Source organism: Theobroma cacao, chromosome 10, assembly GCF_000208745.1.
Source record: "Theobroma cacao cultivar B97-61/B2 chromosome 10, Criollo_cocoa_genome_V2, whole genome shotgun sequence".
Lineage (NCBI taxonomy): Eukaryota > Viridiplantae > Streptophyta > Magnoliopsida > Malvales > Malvaceae > Theobroma > Theobroma cacao.
Genome location: NC_030859.1, coordinates 5,654,579 through 5,671,003, shown reverse-complemented (window position 1 = coordinate 5,671,003; position 16,425 = coordinate 5,654,579). Strand labels below are relative to the sequence as shown.

At 30.5% G+C, this 16,425-nt stretch overlaps 1 protein-coding gene across 1 annotated transcript; it reads right to left on the bottom strand.

The window, feature by feature from the left end:
- LOC18586554 (disease resistance RPP8-like protein 3) lies at window positions 4,384-7,644 on the bottom strand. The gene is made up of 2 exons (XM_018128572.1): window positions 4,771-7,644; window positions 4,384-4,601 (listed from the first exon to the last, which is right to left on the bottom strand). Exon 1 carries the CDS (start codon window positions 7,550-7,552, stop codon window positions 4,796-4,798), a length of 2,757 nt encoding a protein of 918 aa, XP_017984061.1. The 5' UTR covers window positions 7,553-7,644; the 3' UTR covers window positions 4,384-4,601; window positions 4,771-4,795.

The following is a 16,425-nucleotide window of genomic DNA, read 5'->3' as shown; positions in this document are numbered from 1 at the left end:
ACAAAATTTGAAACACCAAGTGAATAATCAAACCAAAACAAATAACAAACAAAACCAATCAGCAAAGCAAAAACCAAAGTTAAAATAATAAAAAAAAAAGTCAAGAACAGCACCAAACTACAAGAAAAAAGAAAAAAATGTAATTCAAAATACAAAAAAGTAAAGAAAAAAAAAGAATAGCGCCTCGGCAAATCAAAGAGCGAGGAAAATGAACAAAGAAACACCAAAAATAAGGAAACAAAACAAAACAGAATGAAAAAAAAGGAGCACCGGAAAAAAGAGGAGAAGAAAATGAAATCAACGGAGAAAGTAAGAAATGTGAGAAGGTGGAGAGACCCAGGGGGAAAAAAATCTACAAGCATGGTAGTTAAAAAGATCAAAATAAAATGTAAATATATTAAAAATTGACCTTAAGACAAAGGAAAAATTGATCGTGAAAAGACAAAAAATGCCCTAAAAAACCCACAATCATCAAAGAGGCCATCCTATAAAAACCACCAAAAAAGAAAAAAAGAAAAAATTGTAGTGGTATCAATTGAATGACACTTGGACATCAATTGGAATAATCCCAATTTGTAGTCACTTTTAATATATAGCTAGAGTATGCTAGTGCGATGCACTCGTGTGATATAGATAAAACAATGTTTATTGAAATTTATCTATATTTCAATAATCATATAGCGCTCACTTTATATACACATTCATAAAGCTATTTGTTAACTACAATGTGTATAGAAAAAGTCAAGCATTGCATAATTGTTGTCAACTTGCAATGTGTACAGAAAAGTTAAAAGTTACATAATTATTTAAAGTGATAATCTATGTAAGAGTTGTGAATATAGACTATAATATACAACCTAAGCACACATAAAATACATGATAAGTGGCTTTACTTAGTGATGTCAACGACCATAATATTTAGTCTTTGTGAAACTTCTTTCCCAATAGTGATAATAAGCGTTCCATCCTCTATAAAACCTTGAATGTAATAAGTTCTTGCATTATCACGCAACTTGAACCTACTTATGAAGTAGTGAATGATTATTAAGGTGGAAACAAAGTAAAAAATAAAAATTATTATTAAATGTAAAGTAGTATTTTGATAGCTTTTACCTTCAGCACATTTGACTTTACATTAACTATCAGACAATTAAGCTTAAAAGTAAAAAAACAAATAACAAAGTTAATCATTTTTTGTTATGAATGTCGAATGTAGCCTGAAAGAAGGATTTTAGCAATTAGCAAAATTCCACTTAACTTGCTAAGAGAGAACCTAATGACAAATCTCAACAATTATATTCAACAGGAAACTCAAGTTGTCGATATGTTGGATGAAAATTGAGGTCTAACAATACAAATTAATTATAGTAATTAAATAGAAGGAATATAACAAAACTTCTACAAAGGAAGCAGAAATGTCATGGCAGTTGTATATCATGCTAAAAAGACAAGTATCAATATCAATACTATAAAAACTATAGACCCTGATAAGCTGCCACACATTAGTTTTTTTTTATGTTCATTTAGTTTATGATTCCCATAAAAAATTTCATGAAGTTGCAGACTATGCTAAAAACGTATAATTCAATAAAAATATCATAAAAATTGCATGCTACAGTATAAAATAGAAATACCTTCATAATTTAATAAAAATTTCAAAAGAGCCTCAACAATTTCAATCAACAACAAACTAATTTTTTTTTTAAGTTCATTTAGTTTATAATTCTTATTAGAAATGCTATAGAAGCTGCAGACTGCTTAAAACACAACATTTCAACAAAAACATCAAAGAAATTGCACATCATAGTAAAAAAAAAAAAATACGTTCATAAAGTAAAAAACCAAATAACAAATATATTTGCAATAAAAATAACATAAAATGTGCAAACCACATTAAAAAGATAAAAATACCCTCACAATTTTATAAACTTTCTAGAAGGGTGCTGATAATTGTAATCAATAGCAAACTCAAATTCCAAAGATGGTGAATGAAAATATAAGTTTAGAAAGTTAGAGAAGATATCACTAACGAAATTGTTACAAACAACGCAAAAATGTCATAGATTGTCGTCTACAATAGAGAAGTATAACAACACATTTAATTAAATGAGATAAGAAGAAAGAAAATTTAGAAACCTATCTAAAAGGTTTTTGATTTCTGTATGGAGACAATAACATTATAAAAATAAAAGTAATAAAGAATCTAAATAATAAAAACTGGAATAAACAAATAAAATGAGATAAGAAGAACGGAAATTAGAAACTTATATATACCAAAGGTTTCTGGTTTCTATTTAGAAGCAATAACATTATAAAAACATATAATAAAAATCTAAATAATAAAAACCGGATAATCAGCAAATCATGGCATTAATTATTCTATTAGTTATTTTATTTTTATTCTTATCATTTTTTAAACTAATTTCATAAATTTGAATTAATGCATAAATAAAAATTAAATAAATAAATAAAATAATTAATTAAAAAGTAAAATAATGAGCAAGGAAATAAGATGAAGAAGAAAGAAGAAGAATAAGAGAGAGAAGCCAGTTTATCTCTATCTAATCTGTTCAATCAATTTAAAAAATTATCAATCTGAATTTATATTTGTGTGTCTACTCTTGACCCCTAACTCTCTCTCCTGCTTGATCTCTCTTTTCTCTTTTTTCCTCTTTCCTCAGCCCATTCTTTCATTTTTTTTTCTCCAGAGTCTTCCTCTAAGTAAGAGAGAAATCAAAAGAACAATTCAATGAAGAGAAAAAAATTTTGGATCCATGGCATTCGGAAAAGATAAAATGTCATGACCTCCCAAAAAACACAAAAATCATTAAAAAAACCTCAGAGTAAGAATAAAAAAAAAAAAACTTAAAAACAAAAGCATACATAAACAAAAACTACAGAAGAATAAATAGAGAAAAATCAAACTTGGAAAATAACAGTGAAACAGAAGACAAACAATAGAATCTGTAGGAAAAAAAAAATCAAACCATGAGCATATGAAAGGGAAAAATCGAAAGCAAAACACAACTTTAAGAACCAAAACATAAAGCAAATTAATACGGTCAAACCAAAACAATACAAAAACTACGAATCAAAAACAAAATGAAAATCATAATACAAAGAAAAATTCATATAACAACGAAATCAAAATGCAAAAAATAAAAAAAAAATACAAATCACAAATCAAAATAAAAAAAAATAAAGAAACCAAAGAAGAAAAGTGGTTGAACAAATTAAAGACTAAACAAAACAAAGAAAAAAACACCAAAACAAACAAAGAAAGCCAAAGAAAAAAAGTAAAAAAATGAAAAAAGCTATAAAAAAATGACAAAAAGATGAAAAAAATGGCGAAAGTAAAAGAAGAGAGAGGGTGGAGAAACGCAAGGGAGAAGTCAAAAGTTAAAATGGAGAAAGTAAAAGAAGAAAATGTGGAGAAATCTAGGAAAGAGAAAACTGACCAAAATGCTATGCCCACCAAAGAAAACTCTTGCAAGATAATTCTCACTCAATTAGAGCATCACATGTCAACCAATTAAACTGTTGATGTGGCGTTTCAATCGAGCTTAATTGTCTTCTCCAAGGGCCAACTTTTAATACATGTAGATATACATTTCTCCCTTCAACGAGGCTTCTGTTTTGTAGCCCTTGGTTCCATTTTCGGGGTTCTGAGTTACAAAGCTTTTCCTTTCCTACTTTCTTATAACTAGATTTTATTGGGCTTCAGAGTTAGATATTTTTAGCTCTTAGCTGATGTCAAAGTAAAAGTTTCCTCAAAGTGCATATATTAAAGATTATCATCTCAACAGTGTTGGTAGGGTTTTCGAAGTTTACAATATGAGTTTATAAGATCATCATATGTTTATTTAATAATTAATATTAAAACTTAATTTTCTTAAATTAATGAACACATGAAAACATTCTAAACCTGCTTGTGAAATTTAAAAATTTCATTGTATGTGTGTAAAATTAATAATTTTCTTCAAATTAATTATAGTAATTAAAGAAGCTCTAAATATTAAACCCTACTCATGTTGTACGACAATGACATATATATGCTTGAAGATATTTTTTGTAAAGAAGGAATGTTAAGCATAAAAGAGTTGTAAGGAGTTCACAATAAGAAAATTGAAAATCTTGTACTCCAGAACTGCCCTGCTTTGCAAAGATTATCAGTCATAGGGTTAATAGACATGCTTATGCGCATAGAGGAGACATTAAAGCAAATTTACGAAAATGCTGTTGAAAATGCAAGAAAACTTGGAATTTGGGTTTAAAATCCCAGAAATTGCAACCTTTGAATTACTTCCCACCATTTGGTTATCTGCAAACCTGTCTTGAAGAGGAATGAACAAGGACAGAACTTTGAGCTTTTGGAGAATTAAAGAATAACAAGCCATTGTTCTCATTGATGATAGGACACCAATGGTATTCATAGGAATATACATATAAGGTGAACAAAGAGAACAAGAAAAACATCATAAAGATATCAGTAAGGCAATTACAGTGACGCCGTCTTGCAACAAATGGATCCCCAAATCACATGAAAGATGGACATGGGAGTGCAGATTGCTCATAAAATTTCAGCCATGAATTCAACAGATCTGCCAAGTCAATCCATATATATTTTCAAGTTTATTGTCTTAGAATAATAATACTTGGGAAATGTAATAGATAATAAAACAAAATAAAGAACAAATTGGCATAATTCTTTATGGAAAGGATAGACTCAATTGAGAAGAGAAAGGATTTTTGCTGTAATAACTAACTCACCGCAATAGTTCAGTTGTTCAACGTACTAGATAGTTTGGATGGAGAGTACGTGGCGCACTTTATAAAAATCTTCTCCTTCCCTTCCGTCTATAACTTGAATCCTTTTTAAAAATGATCTGCTCATCCCTTCTAATTTCATTTCCTGAAGACTAGTGATGTACCTCAACCCTTCTGGAACCATCTTCAAGCCAGGAACAAAAGCCAAATGTAAACTACGAAGACATGGCATTGCCCCTTCTTCTATTTGCCACTCTGCTAAATTTGATGACTTGATGTCAATAGAATCAAGTTGAGGAAACCCATTGGCAGAGCAAGACATTCTAGTCCCTGTGTATGATGAAGACTCCAAGCATAGAATCCTCAAATGAGGTAGCTTTTCTAGTACGGGCATTGGATCTTGATTAATGTGTGAGAAGAACAAAGTTAGCTTGCAAATGCTTGTTGGAAGAAATTTCAAAACATGATGGCTTGGTGACGGGTCTTCCTTTATTCTCCCACATAAGAATAGTTTGGAGAGGTGATGACAATGAGAAAGTTGCTTCAATTCTGGAAATGGAATTGATCCCTCCAACGCCATGCGCAAAGACCGAAGGCGGTCTGATCCAAAACTACGAGATCTTAGCATAGCCTCAACATCTTCTGGTCTCTTAAACTGTATTCCTAAGCTCCGAATATTTGTCAACTTGAGCAATGCATTGTTTTTGGTCAAATTCTCAACCCTTATGTACTTCATAGTTTCAATATTTTCTAAAGTATTTACTTGGCAACACCCTTTTATGTTATGCCAATTTTTGAATGCATACCAGTTGATTAGTAGAAGATGCCTCAAGCGTTCCAACTTGGATAAGACATTAGGAATTATCCCTGGAGATTTTACTAGGATATATAAGGTGTGTAAATTCTTCAACTTAACAATAGAACGTGGCAAGACCACTTCAGCACATTTTAAACCCAAGTACCTTAAATGAAACAGATTACCAATTTCACTTGGTATTATCCATAAAACATCCTTTCTCAAGAGATTCAACACCCTAAGGAATCTGAAATTATTACATTTTGATATGTCTAGCCTTATCAAGTCCTCATCTTGAAAAAGTAAAAGAGAACGTAAGTTTGGACATTTTCCCTTCAAAGAAACATACCTTTTGCTAGGATGAACAACAATTCTACGTGCTTTGGATATTGTAGCCACTGTAAGATGAAGAGAATGATTTTTGTTTTCATTCATCCGCAGTTGAACAATTTTAAAGAAATTTTCCTCTTGAGCTTTTGACACGCACAAGTCTCTTAAGAGATCATGAATACGATATGTCTTCACACCTGCTCCTGTATGATCTCTTCTGCCAACTTGAACCAAACATCTATTTGTTAGCTCTTCTAGGTATTGTTCAGCTACATCCTCCATCAACATTTCTCCTTCCAATGATAGAGAAATAAAAGCTTCAGCAATCCATAGTCTAATTAATTCTTTCTTTGAAATCTCTGAATCTTCCGGATAATGACCAAAATATAAAAAGCATGGTTTTAAATGAAAGGGCAACTCGTTGAAACTTAAAGCCAAAATCCCATTAACTCCACCATAATGACAGCCTTGTTGTTGGAATTTGTTCAAGTGTGCATTGATGTTTTTCAGCACCATCTCCCACTCAGTACATGACTTCTTTGTTGCAAGTAAGCCTCCCAATACAACAATTGCTAGAGGTAAACCTCCACATTTCTTCAGTATCTCCTTTCCTAACCTCTCAAATTCTTTTGAACAAGCATGAGAATCCATCTTATTTTCCGGGAATGCTTTCCTTTCGAAAAGCGTCCAACTCTCATCATCAGTAAGAAGTGGGAGCTCTATTGGGGAGCTGCAGGGATCAGCAAGCAGAGCAACTTCTTTGTTGCGAGTTGTGAAAAAGAGCTTGCTTCCTTTATTTCCTTTAGGAAAAGCAGGTTTAAGACTAACCCAATCCTCGCATCTCCAGATATCATCAAGAACTACCAAATATCTTTTTTCTTTCAAGACATCATAAAGCTTTTCAACCAACTCATGCTCTTTGAGTTTATCGATTCGCTCTTTTTCTTTTCTAGAAGGAGATAGAACCTTTATTAAGACTCCATGAAAAACCTCTCTTGGCATGCATTGTTGAGATATGAAAACCCAAGCACAACAATCAAAATGTCTTTTCACATCATTGTGATTATATATTTTCTTTGCAAGAGTGGTCTTACCTATGCCTCCCATGCCCACAACGGAAACAACATGGAGTCTGTCCGCTTTCTTCATTAATAGATCCATAACATCCCTTGTGCTAACCTCCAAGCTGACAACATCTTCTTCTTCAACATGTGGGTACGATCTTCTTAACCGGCGTTGCATCTCAGCAGCAGAATTAGACCCCTCTCCTTCTCTTGATATCCCGTAAGTCGTAAGAGTTTTCGAGATGTCACCAAGCTTGGTTTGAATAGCTTTGACCTGCTTCCCAATTTTGTGAGTGGAAAGGCTTGTAAATCTCTTGATGATTCCATGGAAGCCTCCTCGATGTGCAACTTCAAGAATATAAGAGTCTATAACATCTTCAGCATCATAAGCAAGATCTCGGATTTCTCTCACCCGAGTGCGAAGACGTTCATCTTGTTCCTGCTTATGGTCTACATCTTTCAAGAAGCTCTTCATCCGCTCTAGTTCAGCCTTAATGCTTTCAACTTCTTCTCTCACATCATTCAAGCAAAACGCTTCATAAATGAGTAAATCAGTGATTCTTTCAATGGCAAGTGAGACGATTGCCTCTGCCATTTTTCTTTGAAAGGCAAGAGAAATGAAATGCTACAGGGCCGTGTGGTTGGATTTGAAAGAATAAAATGGTTGGTTGGCAAGTCAATGGGTTTTGCAGGAGACAAAAAAATAACTTAGACCATAGAATTAAAATTGTTTGCAAAGCAACTATTAAAATATTATTTCTATAATTGAAATTATAGACACAAACTTTGCTTATTTTATAAGACATTTTAGTGTGTTAATTAAGAATGGTTTAAAATTAATATAGATACTATTAATTGTAATTTTTTAATTAAATATGATAGTTGACCATTAATATTATGAATTTTATTACATTAAAAAATAAATTATTGAATATAGTAATTTTTTAAAGAGCGATGATATTTGTGATCCCCATGAAGCATTGACTTACTCAATTTCTTCCACCTTTTTCAATTGTCTTTGGATTTCGTTTAATTGATATTCCTTTATAATTCTTTTTTTATATTCCTCTTTATCCAAAGTTATGAAAGCTTGGTGGCCATTTAACGTTGTACTGGACAAGCACAAGGGGAAAGAATCTCTTTTCTTTACTTTCTTGTCCACTTGATATTGTCCTACAAAATCATTTCGATTCAATCCCATCTTCTGCTGAGGACGGATTAATATCCCAAACCTTGAAAATGTAATAGTGGCAATTAGCAAATCACAATTATTGAATACTACTTTTTTTTTCATATCTTATCTTTCACTATTTGTGATTTCACAAGAAAAATAGCAAAAAAATCTAAAAGATTGGAAATTAGTAAGAATAAAATTTTAAAATTAAGTCCTTTTTTCAATACTTAATCATGAACTTTGAAAATTAAGTCTCAATTTCTTCCATCTTTCTCAATTGTCTTTGTATTTTTACTTCAATTGCAGCACAAATTAAGCATGCAAAAACCCAAAGATTCAATAACACAAAACATTGTGGAAGCCCTGGCCTTGAATACCATAGACAAGTTGCATGATCTTTTTTTTCCTTTGTATAAACAAATAGTAATTTCAAAGAGAAAGGTTCCAAAAAATAAGGGAGGATGAAATATCTTTATTTTCTTCTGAACCAACATAAGCATTAAAGTCTATAAAATTAATAACAAGAAATATTTGCAGAAATTGATGCATATAATCGATATTAGCAATACATTTAAAGTTGTACCAAGTGGGGACAATTGTCAATTGATTGGCAGCTCAACCATGTGAATGTGACTTGATTATTTATTTATTTATTCATCTTCGGGTCATTTGTGAAGAAGAAAGAACGAAGAGGAGAAATAAGAAACAAATTGAAAGTAAGCATTTAAGTCATTCTTCCAAGCTTTCAAAGTATTCGAGTGTTCTTAAATCCATTTGTGCTTCCATTCCTACCGTTTGTAAGCATCTTTGATATTGTCTCTTCGTAAACTTGTACTCACTAAGCAATATATCCATCTATTAGAGTCTTTTTGCTTGTGTATTTTTTTAAACACTCAAATCCTTGAAAAATAAGAGATTATACCTTAACTTTTAAAAAGTATCATCTAGAGGTTCTAAGACTGAAAAGATAAATAGGTTACATCTAAGTCTGCAAAAAGTAGTTGTATTGATTGAAATTCAATAATAGATTGAACTCCTTCGCAAATTAAGCAAGAGTACGAAGGCACCAAGGAGAATGGCTGAACCTTTTGTAAATCGAGTTTGCAATTATTAGTAACTCACTCTCTTATCTTTAGTTTAAATAATACCATTAATCCTTGTATTTTATAGAAAAAATGGATTTAGTCCATGTATAATAATTTATGTAAATTGAGTCCTTATATTTTGTGAATTTATTAATTATAGTTCCTAACTTTAACACTATTAAATTTAACTGTCAAGTATACTGAAATGACGATGACTATGTGTTGATGAGGTATGATCATGTTGATGTGGCACAATGTTGACGTGTCACATGAATTTAAAAAAAATAACAAAAGCACCCTAACCTTAAATTAAATGAAATTTATAAACAAAAAAAGAAAAAAAATTAACAACCCACAAAAAATATGTTAACAAAAATGCCCTCACATGAAACTATCTTTTCCCTTGGGAACCACCCTATTTTTTTTTTTTACTCAAGTGAAGAAAAAAAATTAAAAAGGAAAGAATTTTGAAAATAATAAAGAGGGAAAAAATAATAAAAAAATTTTTTTATTGAAAAAACTATTTTATATTTAACTGGGTATTAAAGAATTTCCCGCAGCAATCCAAAAAACTAGTTTTAGTTTGCAAAAGAAAACAAAAACAAAAAATGAAAAATAACCAGAAGAAAACTAAAGTGAAATATGTTTGTAATTTGTAAAAAACTGACAAGAATCAAGAGGATTTAGAAGAGAACTAATTATGCCCAATCAACCTTGCACCATTCAAAATTCTAAAACCTATTAACAAAATCTTACAAAATCTCTGTTTCTTCTTTACTGTTTTGTCCACCAAAATCTCTCAACTTGTCTAAAACTCTTTGAAAATTATGTTCACCGAGAATTAAGATTCAAAACAAGACCAAGAATCATGGTCATACTTTTCTTAAATTTCAACTATTCAATTCTAGAGCCATTTGTTTTTCCCTCTCTTGATTCTCCATCTTGGGTTGTTAATTTTCTTTGTTTGTTTATTTGTAAATCTCATTTAATTTAGGTTAGCATGTTTTTTGTTTTTTTTTTTGTTTTTATAAATTCGTGTGGACACATCAGCTTTATGCCATGTCAACCTTTGCCATGTCAACATTTGTCCCACATCCACATGATCATATTACATTAACACATAGTCAACACCACATCAGCATACTTAACGGTTAAGTTTAATGATGTTAGAGTTAAAGGACTGTAATTAGCAAATGCACAAAGTATAAGGACTCAATTTACACAAATTATTTTGTAGAAACTAAATCTATTCTTTTTATAAAATATAAAGACTAATTACATAATTTAACCTTATCTTTATTGTATTTACTTTAATTGAATATCTATTGAATTGTTAATGAACTTAATTTTTGATATATCTTTCTTGAAATTTTATTGTGTAAAAAAAATTATAAAAATCCAATTCACATCCTTTTAGATTATTCATTCTACTTAAGCTAATAGAATGCATATTCGATTATTGTTGATGAGTTTCGCAAATTGGATTCAAAGTTCCTTGTGTGGTATTTGCAATCTAACTCTCGGGAGTTGAGTTGTTGTCGACTAGGGGAGAATAACATGGGACACTCTTGTGAGTTTTGTGGGCTTTTGATCTTGGGTTTATTTTTACTTTAGGTGGGCTTTCGAGCTAATAAGTCAAATAGGAACAAATAAGCTTCGTTTAGTGTTTCTGAGCTAGGTTTTTCTATTTAAGAGTATTTATTTCTAGGCAATTGGACTTGCTCAAATAGTAAGAGTAAGGCAAGGTTCGGATACAAATCTTCTTGTATTTGTAATTCATAGTATGTTCGTAATCTTTTGAACTAATAATCTATTCTCAATACTTTTGCTCATCCATTTATGATAATTAAACAATTTAAGAAGTAAAACGTTATTAATTTCATATATAGACATGTAATTTTCAATCCTAAATTTAAACTCTACACAATAATTATGCGACTCAAACAACGTAGCTTTGACACGTCGACTAACTCAAATAGTATGAGTCAATTAAGATCCATATGAAGATTTTAGTTAGGGTTTGAGCAAATTTGTGCTCTTTTCGTAAAACAAGAAACACAAAAACAAAAGTGTGTCTTTAATCCATAATAGTCTTCATCCATCAAGCTAATTTTTAATATTTTCTCCATCCTTTTCTCATCCATTTATGAGCTCAATTCTTAATTTTATTTGTACATATAAAAAGCAATCCTGCACAAATAAATATAGACTCAAAAGAATGTAGCTTTTGTTATGAATAAATATATGAATGTCCATTATATTATGACTCAACAAGTGCAGACCAAGTCAAACAGGATAAAAGGCAAGATACAAGAAATGTAATATGATTTGAACTCTTAGATAGAATTAGATTAGGACTATGATTCAAGGGGTTGTTAACCTATAAATAAACCCTTTCACTTCATTTGTAAAGATACACTTCAATAAGATCTCTTTTCTCCCAATAAACACTTTCTTTCTTCTCTTTAATTATTCTTTCAAGTTATCTTTATTTGTTCTTTTAAGATTTATTTCATAACACGTTATCAGTACGATTCTCTGATCTCTCAAGTTTTGGAATTATTTTGTTTTCATCATCTTCAAGCTTCAAAAGGATTTCAACAATTCGGTTTTGATTTATAGTTTTAGCAAATCAGGTAAGTGTTGCTATTATTTTGTTTTCATCATCTCAAGCTTTGAAAGAATTTCAATGGTTGATCTTTAATTGTTTTGGTTGTAATGAATCAAGTAAGTGACTTGATATCTCTTTAATATTTTCATTCTCTAAAAATCAACTTTAATATGAATTTTACTATCATATAATATATATTATATTCTGTCCCTTGATTGGAAAGTGAATTTGCTATTATATAGCTATTAATGAAAAATCATAATGTCCATTCCCTGAAGTGAATGCGACATCATACTTATGGTCATGGTCATGAATCTATCTATTCCCTGAAGTGAATGCCACATCATTTAATAATTATGATCATGGATATGGAAAAAGGTCATTATAATAATTTATCATAAGAAGTGAATGGATAATTTTATCATAAGAATCTAAGAATAAGTTTGCCACCAGAAGTGGATGGATAATGTTACCACCAGAAGTGGATGAATGTTGTAACCCACTGACTCACCAGAAGTGTATAACCCATCAAAAAAAGGTGGATGAATACTTTTAACCCACTAGAAGTGGATGAATAATGAAAAGACAAAAATGAAAAGAAAAAAAAAGAGAATATAGAAAACATATTGTCATTGATGTGGCATGAAAGACCATTGGTTACATACCTGTTATACATCTTAAATTGTATCAAGCATCACCGAAAACTATAGCATCTTGTGTTGATTTTAATCATGGCCAAGTTGATATAGCGCATCAAGATATCTATCCATCCTGAAAGAGGACTTGATTATATGATTGGTAACGAAAATATTCATGGTTGATTTTCTTGTCCTGTAGAAGGAATTGATCATTTAATTAGTAATGGGAATATCCGAGAATGAACTTAATAGTAATTGGTATGTTTTAGTATAACTGTATTATGAAGATGCTTTAATATGTTCTTATTATATTTAAAGGATATGTTCTTATTATGTGTTTTAACTATATATTTAATGTTATTTCATTTTAACTTGTAAATTTCTTATTGTATATATTTTATTGAAAAAAAAAAATATGGATATTCATATTGTTGGATCGAAGATCTATGATGTAAATATATGTCTACTAGACATTGCTATAACACACACTATATTGAAAGACAAGAAATATTTTTCTTACTTGACAACGAAAAAAAAAAGCCAATGTCAATTCAATATTTGGTAGTACAAAATTAATTGAAGGCTCCAGAAGAGCTAATATTTTACTACCTAGAGGAATAAAGTAATAAAGGATGTATTATTTTCTATTAAGTCTCAAAAAAGTTTATTAAGATATTTGTCTTAATAGATATCATATTGAGACAACGAATGAAGGAGAAACTTAATACCTCTATATTGCAATTGTCTCAAGTAGAAAGTGTGTGTTGAAAAAAAATTACTCGCTTTGTTCTCAGAATTAAACTTTACAAATATTAGAATAATTGAAACTCATAGTAAACCAGAAGTTTACTAATAATGTTGATGTTTGGCATGACCGGTTGGACTATCCCGAATCAATAATGATGCAAAAGAAGATGATTGAAAATTTATATGATCATTCGTTGAAAAACCAGAAGATTTTTCAATCTAATGAATTTTATGTGCTGCTTGCTCTGAAGGCAAATAAATTATAAGGCTATCACCAGTTTAAGTTGAGACTAAATTCCCTACGTTTTTTAATAATATTCAAGGTTATATGTGGATTGATACATCCACCATGTGAACCATTTAGATATTGAACAGTTTTAATCGATGCATCGACTAGATGGTCACATGTGTGCTTATTATAGCTTGCAATTTGGCATTTGCAACCATTCATTTGCAAGCACATTTTCTATGTAATGTAATTAAGATTATTTGTCTTGACAATGCTGGTGGATTTATATCTCAAGCCTTTAATATTGCATATTAGTTGGAATAACTATTGAACAGCCTGTTGCTTATGCTTATACACAAATGGTTTAGTAGAATTATTTATTAAATGCTTCCAACTGATTGCAAGCTTATGAAATTCAAACTCCCGATGTTGACTTGGGGGCATGCCATTTTGGATGCAGCAGCATTTGTAGACATCAAGCCAAACGAGTTATTATAAATTCTCCCTATACAATTGGTTTATGGTCAGGAACCAAATATTTCCCATCTAAGAATTCTTTGGATGTGCGGTATATGTTTCAATTGCTCCACCACAACGCACAAAGATGGGTTCTCAAAGGAGGTTAGGAATATATGTTGGATACAAATCTCCATTTGTAATTAAATATTTAGAACTATCGATAGGAGATTTATTCATGACAAAGTTTGTCAATTGTTATTTTGATAAAATAATTTTTTCAACATTAGGGGGAGAAAATAAGCAGCTGAAAGAGGAAATTTTTTAGAGTAAATTATCATTATCTAGTTTTGATCCTCGCACAAAGCAATATGAACTTGAAGTTCAAAAGATAATTATTTTGCAAAATATAGTAAATCAGTTGTCAGACGTATTTACTGACCTAAAGGGAATAACTAAATCTTATACCAACTGCAAATGCTCTTATTAGCATTGATGTCCCTGTAGGACAAGGCACACTAGAAGCGTGGAAATCAATCGATTCCAAAAATAAAATCTTTGAAAAATAAAAAGAGCAAATATTTAAGATGGTTAGAAAGAGGAAGTAGAAACTCTAGAAGAGACCCTTGACATAATTGAGAAAAATTTCAGAAGAAATTCAAGTACCTGAAATCAATGAAAATAAAGAGATCACAATAAATTATGTCATGATGGGAAAAGATGGAACTGGTAAATAAACGTCGATGAAATTTTGTATAGAGTTCAATATTATGAAAGAAAAACGAGGATCTTGAACTTATATTTATTGAAGAATGTAGACATATAAATGATTGGCCAATGTGGAAAGACGCAATCAAAATGGAATTGAATTCAATTGCAAAACGTGAAGTTTTTGGACCTGTAGTCCGTACGCTAAATGGTGTAAAACCAGTGAGATATAAATGGGTATTTGTGCGAATACGAAATGAGAAAAATGAGATTGTAAGATATAAAGCATGGCTTTTCGCACAATGTTTTACCCAAAGATTTTGTATTAAATATGAAAAGAGATATATTCTTTGTGGTGGATACAATTACAATTCTATATTAACTAGTCTGGCAATAAATGAGAAAATGAAAATGCTTCTAATGAGTGTAGCTACAGCCTATTTATATAGCTCAATTGATATCGATATCTATATGAAAAGCCTTAAAGGATTTAAGTTGCCTGAAGCATAAAATTTGAACTATCGAGAAATTTACGCAATTAAATTAAATAAATTTTTATATGGATTAAAGCAATCCAGACACATGTGGTATAATCACCTTAGTGCAAATTTGTTGAAAGAAGGCTATAGTAATAATCCTCTATGCCCATGTATTTTATAAAAGGGGTTTAGATATGAATTTATTATAATTGTTGTTTATGTTGATGACTTGAACATTATTGGAACTCTTGAAGAGTTATTAAAAACCGTGGATTACTTAAAGAGAGAATTTGAGATGAAAGATCATGGAAAAACAAAGTTTTGTTTGAGTCTTTAGATTAAACACTTGACAAATGGAATAATTGTCCATTAATCTAAGTTTATAGCAAAAAGTGCTAAAACCATTTTATATGGAGAAAGCATATCCATTGAGTTCACCAATGGTTGTAAGGTTATGAGATGCGAAAAAAAAGATATTTTTCGACCTCGTGAAGATAATAAAGAACTTCATGGTCCTGAAGTACCATATCTTATTGAAATTGGAGCATTAATGTGTCTTGCTAGCAATACATGACTTGATATAGCAATTGTTATGAATTTATTAGCAAGATATAATTCTTTTCCAACTCGAATACACTGGAATGGAATCAAACATATACTTTGATATCTCCGAGGAACAATGGATATGACTTATATAATTCAAATGCATCAAAATAAAATTTAATTAGTTATGTATATGCAAAATATTCATTTGATCCACACAAAGCTCGATTCTAGACATGTTATTTGTTCACATATGGAGGTATGGCTATTTTATGGCATTTTATAAAGCAAACTATAGTTGCTACTTCTTCTAGCCATGTAGAAAGTTTAGCAACTCATGAGCAAGTTATGAATGTGTCTGGTTAAGATCTGTAACTTAACATATTCAAGAAACATGTGGCTTATCAACCAAGAAGAAAATTCCAACAACATTATATGAGGATAATACTGCTTGCATAGCACAGTTAAAGGAAAGATATATTAAAGGCGATCGAACCAAACATATAGTTCACCAAAATTCTTTACTCATGATCTCCAAGTAAATGGTGAAATTATTGTTCAACAAATTCAATCAAGTGACAATCTAGCAGATTTGTTCACCAAAGCCCTTTTTATTGCAACATTTGAAAAGTTGGAATGTATCATTTTAAAGATCTCTATAATGCAGTCATCAGGGGGAGTAAAATACGCACTGTACTCTTTTCCTTCATTAAGGTTTTTCCCACTGGGTTTTTCTTGATAAGGTTTTTAATGAGGTAGTATTTCAAAAGCGTATTCTTGAAAAGAATTATGTATTCT